Genomic DNA, 10,491 nt, shown 5'->3' on the forward strand with positions numbered 1-10,491 from the left:
TAACAGAGGTAAATTTTTGTAAATGTTTTATATGTGTTGAAGAGCATTTTGCTATGTGGTTGCTGTAGGAAATATAATCAAAGTTTTTAACTTAATTTTTTAAACTTTTATAACATTATTTTCTTCTCTCCTCATGTATCAGTTTCTGGAAGAACGGTGTTTGAAAAGAAAAACAAAAAACCTCACACCATGATTGCAAATATGTCAGTTTTACGTTATAATTCTCAGTCTTTGTGTTCTATGTCTCAGTGCTATGTGTCTAGGTGCGTAAAGTGCATCATTGTAATCTTTCCCACGAGTTTTTCTTTTTCATAACTATAAGGTGCCCTTCTTTTACCTTATAAATACATTCGATATTAATTGCTGCTAGACCAGGTTTCTTTTGTTTAATATTTGCTTGGTTTGACTTTCCCACTTCTTTTATTTTCAACCCCTTATTTCTCTGTAAGATTGGTTTAAAAAATCAAAAGTGCGCAGACCAAGTGGGCTGACCAACGAGAGCAATTACCGTTGACTGGTGCTGATCAAATTATACCTTTGCCCAGGTAGCAAGCCAGAGCCGTCAGGACAGGGTCTGCATTTGGAGGCCAGCTACCCAGAGAACACTGTCTCTCTCTCTGGGTCCTTGAATATCTCCAACTGGAATTAGGATTTTGTTGGTAGAAGATAGGTCACTTTATTTCTGTAATTTGTGCTTATGAGCAAAACAGTTATTTTCCTACCAGAAGTTTTAAAAAAATGAAACTATTTATGCATATATAGAGAGAGAGTGAGAGAGAGGGTACTATACATTTGGATATCCTTTTATGAGTTTTTATTTTTAAACTGTTTTCCAACTTGTGAAGTTAATTGTTTTCTTAATATTTTCTTGGTAAAAATCATAAAGATTTTCAGGAAAAAGCACCTCATTTAGTGAACTGCGATCTAATGGGAATGAGAGGGTTTCTAGAAGTGGGTAAGGAGTGTGTCAATTGGAAGGGACTTGTAAAATATGTGGGATCAAATTAGAGATTTTGATTCGATATGAGGGTATTAGATTTGGGGTGGTACTGATTGAATTGAGATTGGTGTGGGACATATATAGCCAGCCTTTGACACAGCCTGTTTCATTCAGAGGCTGAATCCTTCAAGGAAACCATTTTCTGGGTCCTGTGTATCATCATTTGGAATTAAGATTTTAGACTGGCAGAAGGCAGGCACTTTTTTTTTTTTTTTTTTTTAAAGCATAAAGATGAAAAGGATGACACTTTATACCAGAAAGCAACTTTTTTTCCCTGGTAAAATTCCCATTTATTTATGCATTTAAAGTACAAGCATTGCATTCATATCATTTTTAGATTTCTTCATTGGGGCCATGTATTTCTGTTAGTAAAGGGATTAAAACCATTTTACTCTTTCACTTTATAATTGATTGTTAACTGGTGTATGGGATCTATAGATTTTGTTTGCTAATCAGTGTCTAGAAACTTGGTTGAACCCTATATTTCTTTTTTTTCTTTTAACATCTTTCTTGGAGTATAATTGCTTTAGAATGGTGTGTTAGTTTCTGCTTTATAACACAGTGAATCAGTTATACATATGTGCCCCTATCTATTCCCTCTTGCAACTGCCTCCCTCCCACCCTCCCTATCCTGCCCCTCTAGGTGGTCAAAAAGCACTGAGCTGATCTCCCTGTGCTATGTGGCTGCTGCCCACTAGCTATCTATTTTACATTTGGGAGCGTATATATGTCCGTGCCACTCTCTCACTTTGTCCCAGGTTACCCTTCCCCCTCCCATATCCTCAAGTCCATTCTGTAGTAGGTCTGCATCTTTATTCCCATCTTGCCCCTAGGTGCTTCATGACAAGTTTTTTTTTTTAGATTCCATATATATGTGTTAGCATACGGTATTTGTTTTTCTCTTTCTGACTTACTTCACTCTATGTGACAGGCTCTAGGTCCGTCCACCTCACTACAAATAACTCAGTTTCATTCCTTTCAATGGCTGAGTAATATTCCATTGTATATATGTGCCAAATCTTCTTTATCCATTCATCCTGTTGATGGACACTTAGGTTGCTTCCATATCCTGGCTATTGTAAATAGAGATGCAATGAACATTTTGGTACATGACTCTTTTTGAATTATGGTTTTCTCAGGGTATATGCCCAGTAGTGGGATTGCTGGGTCGTATGGTAATTCTATTTTTAGTTTTGTAAGGAACGTCCATACTGTTCTCCATGTGGCTGTATCAATTTACATTCTCACCAACAGTACAAGAGGGTTCCCTTTTCTCTACACCCTCTCCAGCATTTACTGTTTGTAGATTTTTTGATGACGGCCATTCTGACTGGTGTGGGATGATATCTCAGTGTAGCTTTGATCGGCATTTCTCTAATGATAAACGATGTTGAACATTCTTTCATGTGTCTGCTGGCAATCTGTATGTCTTCTTTGGAGAAATGTCTATTTAGGTCTTCTACCCATTTTTGGAGTGGGTTGTTTGTTTTTATAATGTTGAGCTGCATGAGCTGCTTGTAAATTTTGGAGATCAGTCCTTTGTCAGTTGCTTCATTTGCAAATATTTTCTCCCATTTTGAGTGAACCCTATATTTCTAATAATTTGTGTATCAATGCAAATTAGTGATTAGATATTAATTAGAATGTTTCAAGTATTTACACATTAAGGATAATGCTTGTTAAGGATGTGTCTATTTGTGTTGTGTACTTTTTTCCTGCTTTTGTTTACATAGGCACTCTTTCTATAGTGGTAGATTTTTATCTGCGTCCCCTGTTTTATTATAACGTGATATGCTTGTACTTTTCTCTCTTTTCTCTTATGCTTATGTTTTTACACTTTTAATGGTCTGCAAATTGCATTTTGGTTTCAGTCATCATTTCTATTGGGTGTTATGTTTTCTTTTGTAATTGTTTCAGCTTATATCATTGTTTTCCGTTCCCTAATTTATCTTTTGGGTTAAGCCATCCAATTTCTTGAGTTGAGTGCTTAAGTCCTTTCTTTTCAAGCTTGCTTAATGTCCTTACTGTTCAGTTAGATATTCCTCTTTTTCTGTCTTATGATTTGTCCTAATTCTTTATTTTTAAATTTCAGCTTGATTGCTGTATAATTGACTTTTAAAATTGTAAAATATTCAGTCAACTTTGTGGTGATTTGATATACATTGTGAAAGGATTCCCCCCATCTAGTTAATTAACACATTTCCTTCATATATTTACTTTCTTTGGTAAGAACATTTAAATCCTACTCTTCTGGAAAATTTCAACTATACATCACATTGTTATCAACTATAATCACCATGGTTAACATTAGCTCCTGAGACTTTATTCACTGTGTACCCTTTTACCCTCCCTTCCCTGCCCTCCCCCACAACCACTTTTCTACTCTGGTTCTGTAAGTTTTACTCCTTTTTTTTTAACATTCCACATATAAGTGATACCATGCCATATTTGTCTTTCTCTGTCTTATTTTACTGGACAAAATACCCTCCAAGACCAACCATATTGTTGCAAATGACAAAATTTCATTCTTTTTATGGCTGAGCAGTATTCCATTGTATCTATGTACCACATCTTCTGTATCCATTCAACCATCGCTGGACATGTTGGCTGTTCCCATATCTTATCCATTGTGAATGTGGGAGGGCAGATATCTCCTTGATATTCTGTTTTTATTTCCTTTAGCTATATACCCAGAAGTGAGACTGCAGCATCATATGGTGGTTCTATTTACAATTTTTGAGGAACCTCCATACTGTTTTCCATAGTATGCACCATAGCTGTACCAGTTTACATGCCTACCACAAGAGTGTACTTTTTGCCGTTAAATTCAAACTTTGAAATTAAGATTGTTATACAGTTTTCTTTTATTTGATGTTAAATCAGTTTGTTTTGTCATCCACTTATTTTCAATATTTTGTACTTTCTTTAGGCTTGGCTTGGAAACTTCCATGAAGAGACTTTCTGCTACAGTGAGGTGAGAAGCCACCCATGCGCTCAAGCCTGGGAATCTGGAGAGGTCTCAGGCACTTATACCCCCAACAGAGGAAACTCACAGAGCTGCAGGCTGAGGCAGGACTTGGCTCAGAGAGGCGTCTCCTCTGGGAAATACTGGATTTCCTTTGGCTCCACAATGCTGACAAGAGTGGAATCCTTCTGGTGGATTGACAAGCCTGGAGAAGATACCACCTCGTTTGTTTAAAAGTTCAAGTCTGAGTTCCTGCCTCTCAGCTCTATCAAAACTTCTTTAAAAATAAAGGAAGTATAGGGAAGAGGTTACTCCCCAGCATTCTCAGGTATCCAAAGCATACCTAAGAAGCTGGCAGTCCGTTGCTTATTCTGTTGCCGCCATGCAGTCTAAGCACTTTGGGAGCCAGAACCCAAGTTGTAAGATTACGATCCTCCACCCCAAAATGGAAGAATTTGAAGATTTCAGCAAATATATTGTTTACGTGGAGTCGCAAGGTGCACACCGAGCTGGCCTAGCCAAGGTAATTCCACCGAAAAGATGGAAAGCCAAACAGACGTACAGTGATATCGATGACATCTTAATAGCCGCTCCCCTGCAGCAGGTGACCACTGGGCCGGCAAGTGTGTTTACTCAGCACCACAAAAAGAAGAAAGCCATGACCGTGAGCGAGTATCGCCGCTTAGCAAACAGTGAAAGACACCAGACTCCATTCTATTCTGATTTTGAGGATTTGGAGCGAAAATATTGGAAAACACGCCCCTATGATTCACCAGTATATGGTGTGTACGTCAGTGGCTCCTTATTCGGTAAAATCCTGAAACAGTGGAACCTTGGACACCTGGGAACTATTCAGGACCAGCTGGAACAGGAGTGCGGAGTGGTCATCGAAGGCGTTAACACCCCCTACCTTTACTTCGCATGTGGACGACCGCCTTCACCTGGCACACAGAGGACAGGGACCTTTACAGCATCAGCTACCTGCACTTCGGGGAGCCCAAGACTTGGTACGCGGTGCCCCCGGAGCACGGCCGGCGCCTGGAACGCCTGGCCAGTGAGCTTTTCCCAGGCAGCTTGCGGGGCTGTGAGGCCTTCCTGCAGCACAAGGTGGCTGTCATCTCGCCCATGGTCCTCAAGGACAACGGCATCCCCTTCTGTCGGGTCACTCAGTTGGCTGGAGAGTTCATGGTGACGTTTCCCTATGGCTACCACTCTGGCTTCAACTGCGCGGAAGCCATCAATTTTGCCACCCAGCGCTGGATCGATTATGGCAAAGTGGCCTGGGAATAGGGCTTTGCATGACCATTGGAAAGATCTTCGTCAGAATAAGGGAGATTTCAGGTGAGCACTCTTAGGATGTTAAAAATGGGTGGTTGGGTGGGGACTCTAAAAGGGACATATAATTACCAGCTGCGAAGGGACTTGGATGTTAGAATAGTAACATTAACACCAGAGCTTTTTAAGGTACTGAAATTGTGTGTGTGTGTGTGTGTGTGTGTGTGTGTGTGTGTGTGTGTGTGTGTCTTCTGTTTTCCTGAAGCAATATGGAATGGAGACTTTGTTTTCTTGGAGCAGCACGGAAATAGGAAGGCAGAGAGGCTTTATCTTCCTTTCCAGCCAGGCTTGGAGATGGAACAATAAGAAGAGTGTGGCCATGAAGAGGTGAGGAAGATGGGCCGTGTCCCTGGCATGCACTGTAGAGAAGAAAACAGACTTGGGGAGGTTGGCATTGTCACCAGACTGTGAGGCCCCCTTCCCTGGCCCCTCTCCAGAGCTGCAGAAGCTTTCCTTCCCCATCATGGCAGAGAGGGTGACCCCCAGGGGAAGCTGACTCTGTCCATTATGAAGTTTTGTCCTTGGTATGGGAAATTCCAGAAAGGCTATTACTCTGGATAGTAATAACAATTCTCTATTCAGTTCTCCTTCCCTATCACCTTCCCTGCAGCCTCTTATTTTTCTTTTAATGGCGAAGTAAATAAATGTGATGCTGTTGATGTGGTTTTGTGTTGTCCCTCCATCCACAAACTCAGTCTATCCATGGACCCCCTCTGTATGCGTATGTGCAAAGTTGAACCTGAAGCGTGATGTCTTTCGTAAAGCAAACTTTTCCATAGTCACTGCTTTGAGCTTTCCAGCAGTTACTTAGAGGGGAGAACTGGACTTAGAGTCAGCAGAAATGGCATTCAAACCTGCGCTTTGCTACTTTCTAGTCGTGGGACCTTCAGCAAAAAAAATCATTGATATTCTCTGAGCCAGAATTACAGTGCGAGAATTTTGTGAAGATACTGGGGATGTAAATGTGACAGGCGTGTAAGAGGTGCTCAGTTACTTTGATGTGCATTCAGACACTCTCCTGGCCTCTAGGGCCAGCCCAATGCCTAGGACATCCGCTCGTATTCTTTCTCTGATGCTCAGTTCTACTGTTTTCCTAACCACACCCCCAGGCTTACACGTTACTTTTCTTTTAATTAATAGACTTTAATTTTGCAGAGTACTTGGCAACAAAATTAAGTGGAAAATACAGAGGATTCCAACATAGTCGTTCCCAGGCTCCTCCACCAGCATCCACACCAGAAAGGAACATTTGTTACAATCGAAGAACCTGCACTGACACCTCATTATCACCCAGAGTCCTTAGTTTCATTTATTCACTCTTGGTGTTGTACGGTCTATGGATTTGACCAATGTATAATGACATGTGTCTACACTTATAATACCATACAGAATAATTTCATTGCCTAAAAATCCTCTGTGCTCTGCCTAATCATCCCCCCTCCCCCCCGATAACCACTGATCATTTTACTGCTTCCATAGTTTTGTCTTTTCCAGATGACTTCTTTCTCGTAGTAATATGCCTTTAAGTTTCCTCTACGTTTAGTGGTTTTATAGCTCATTTCCTTGTATTGGTGAATAATATTCCACTGTATGATGTATGACCCTTTATTTATCCACTCACGTGCTGAAGGACATCTTGGTTGCTTCCAATTTTTTCTGCAATTATGAATCCAACTACTATAAACCTTTGTGTGCAGGTTTCGGTGTGGATGTAAGTTTTCAGCTCCTCTGAGTAAATACCAAAGAGTGCGACTGCTGGATTGTATGGTGAGACTATATTTAGTTTTGGAGGAAACTGGCAATTTTTTTTTTTTTTTTTTTTTTTTTTGCGGTACGCAGGCCTCTCACTGCTTTGGCCTCTCCCGTTGTGGAGCACAGGCTCCGGATGCGCAGGCTCAGCGGCCACGGCTCACGGGCCCCGCCGCTCTGTGGCATGTGGGATCTTCCCGGACCGGGGCACGAACCCGTATCCCCTGCATCGGCAGGCGGACTCTCAACCACGGCGCCACCAGGGAAGCCTTGACAATTATTTTTACAGGTAGAAAACTGATCTTTTTTTTTGCTCATGATCTACCGCATGTTTGCACAAAAGGTCACACATATCCATTTAAAATTCCACTCCTTGTCGTATTTGTCCTTGTTGCAGTGTTACAAAGGCAAGTTAAAGATTTCACAATCAGTCAAGAGCCAGAGGACCCAGCCTTTATTCAGACTCCTACACCGGCTTGTTTAGTAGTCTTTCAACAAATCAGGTTTCGATGGCTCTCCACTTGCCAGTTTAGGAAAAGTGAGCTCTTAGCCACATTGCACCTCTGTTAGAGTTTGCACATAACAAGTTCAGATCAGGGCAAACATAATTGGTACTAAATAAATATTACCTATTATCACTATTACTTAGGAGCCCAAAGTTTTAAGATGGACATTAGAACCTGTACTTAAACGAATCTTGCAGAGGTTGGAGTTCGGGTCTTGGGACTCCTCTAAGATTTGTATAAAGGGTCAGTTATGGATCTGTCTGACTACCTGGCCACAGTGAATTATTCGTAGAGATTAACCATTACACCAATTCAGTTTCTGTGTGGTGTGTAAGGATTCCTTTCCAGATATTTGGAAATAACTTCACCATTATATTTATGTCATTAGATTGTGACCATATATGGGTCTTGAAGTCGCTTTTTGCCCCAATGTTTGTGTTACCTTTCCTCACTTTAAATAGGAAAGCACAAACAGTTGGTAGGAATTGGCTACCGAGATAAGTGGAATGGACACTGATGTGAGTTGAACAGATCCTGGTGAGGAGCAGCCCTTGCCCATCCCGCTCTGCTCACCAGCAGCTCAAACTGAAATGCCTCCCAAGCTCCTTGTCATTGACCTGCAGTGATTACAGGGTAATAGTGAGACCCTTCTCACTGTTCCTCAGCAAGTGGTGGGTGTTAGGGGGATAAGCAGTTTCAGGGAGGACAGAGGAAGGGCAGAACTGAGCCCTGTTGGGCATGGGTAACATGTTGGAGGTGCCACTCAATGAAAATGCAACATTTGTGTGACAGGGTTTCTGGATTTTTCTAGGATCCTGGCATCCAGTATCCTCGTGCCCTAAATGTTCAGGCCCCTCTACCTAAAAAAGAGCTATGTCCAGGCCTGTAGACCTCAGAGAGCATCTTTTCTTTGTCCCATCTCTCAGAGAACCTCTTCTTAAAAGCTTCACATGGTGTCTATATATTTCAGTGCTCGTTCACTCACTTATTATTTAATTCATTCATTCAGCACATGTTTGCTAAACACTTACCGTGTACCAGGCACTGTTTGTGGAATTGGGGGCACAACAGTGAAAAAGGCAAAGTTTCAGTTCTCCTGGAGCTTATATTCTCATTATAAAGAGAGACATAACAAGTATAAAGAGAGACATAACAGTCATAAGGGCTAGGAGAAAAAATAAAGCAGAGTTAGGGGTTAGAGAGTGACAGGACTGCTATGTCGGAGAGGGTGGCCTCTTGGGAGTGTGGTCTTCGAATGAGCACTGTGGACAAGGGAGTGAGAGCATCATTCTAGGCAGAGGGACAACACATGCAAATACCTGCGGTGGGGGCACCCTTAAGGGGCTCACAGAGTAGCAAAGTGGCTGGAGAGCAGGAGAGAGGCGGCGGGAGCTGAGGCGGGGGGAAGGAATAAAATGTCCTAACTCAGTAAATGCAAACTCCTCCCACTGAGTGATTGGGGCTATTGGTGTTTTAGGTGACCTGGGGATGGAGAAATTTGTGGGCCACAGAGTCTTTGAAAGCACGGATAATTCACAGCCATCCCTGGAAATGGCTCTATCGTTCCTACCAGATGCAAATCCCGAGAGCAGAATGTCTGTATGTTCTCGTTTCCTGCTGTACCAGCTGACATGTCACGTTTCTGACTTGTATTGCATTAGGTGGGACTTTAACAGAGCCAGCAGATCACTGACATTCACTAAGTTGACAACAGCCATCTCAGCTATGTATGAGCAACAGCAAATCAATGCAGTCAGTATTTTGGAATTGTGCTGAGGCCCATATTCACATAATGTGGAGGGCAGTGAAGGCATCTCCTCAGGAGACTTCAGGAGAAATCCTCTGGAAAACCAGCTACCAGGGGAGAGATCAGGTGTGAGAGTTGAACGGCCTATAGATTTAGAATTTGAGGCTATGCATGGGAAATCCTGGCGCCAGAGACGGATAATTTTTAGGAAAGAGCTAGGATTAAGAATTTGCAAAGAAAGAGCTTAGGATCCATTCCCTGGGAATGTCAAGGGTCTATTGCATAAGTTTCTTTTTCCTTAGAAACTCCTTAGTAACCCGGTGACCTAACCTCAGCTCGCTTGTGGTATATCACCTTGACTGTACTTACACACGACCCTCTAGGACCCTGAGTACTTCATTAACCTATGGTTTAGCTCATGCATTGAACCAGATTAAAACAGTTGATAATTATCTTTCTTGGCTTTCTCTGTTTAGTGAGGACTCAGTGAATATTGTCGATTGAGTGAATGACTTGAAACCACCAATAGAAATGAAAAAAAGAGCTAGTATCATAAGAAACACCTAAAATAAATAAATAATTCCTATTACAGCATAATTGCTCTCATGTTAATTGTCTTTTAAAATAAGATATCACTTTCTCAGCTAGGGATTGAAATAACTTACAGAGCCAGATAATAAACTCTGTTTCTCTTATTCCAATATGAGACCTTCATTCATTGACTCCACAAATATTAAGCACCCTCACCGTGCCAGGCTAGTCCTACATGCTAAGGAAACATAGTATGACGTTTATGGTCTGCTTGGAGACAGACAGGCATTTAGGCAGTTTCACCACGCCACAGCTTCTTCCCAGCTACCATAACCATAGCCAGGCTCTCCCCCAAACTGCTGGTTTTAGATCCTCTGAGAAAAGGTGTCTTTTACTGGGAACAGTCAGCTCAAGTTCAGGGCCAAAGCCTCTTGGGGCTCTCAGAGCTGTTTCAGTCTGTTCTTGGGCTCATGGCAGCTCTCTTGTTCACTTTTCTCAATCGTACCTGACAAATGGGCACAGGTCACCTTTTGGGAGAATGATGCCTACTCCGGGCATTCCTTTTTTACCACGTGTGCAGGGGGATGGGACTGACTTTGAATGCTCCCACTGGCTGCTTCACTCTAGGAAGTGAGTGTGGCTTACTGTCAAATCCCTC

General features: G+C 41.9%; 1 protein-coding gene across 1 annotated transcript; it reads left to right on the forward strand.

Moving 5' to 3' along the window:
* Window positions 1-3,933: 3,933 nt before the first annotated feature.
* Window positions 3,934-9,568, forward strand: LOC113609990 (lysine-specific demethylase 4D-like). The gene is given in 3 exon segments (XM_027087763.1): window positions 3,934-4,882; window positions 4,885-5,306; window positions 9,217-9,568. Coding segments are annotated over 2 exon segments (906 nt in total). The 5' UTR covers window positions 3,934-4,347; the 3' UTR covers window positions 5,256-5,306; window positions 9,217-9,568.
* The last annotated feature ends 923 nt before the right edge of the window (window positions 9,569-10,491 follow it).

Source organism: Aethalodelphis obliquidens, unplaced genomic scaffold (genome assembly GCF_003676395.1).
Source record: "Aethalodelphis obliquidens isolate GAN/ISIS:26980383/991018 unplaced genomic scaffold, ASM367639v1 scaffold60, whole genome shotgun sequence".
Taxonomy (NCBI): domain Eukaryota; kingdom Metazoa; phylum Chordata; class Mammalia; order Artiodactyla; family Delphinidae; genus Aethalodelphis; species Aethalodelphis obliquidens.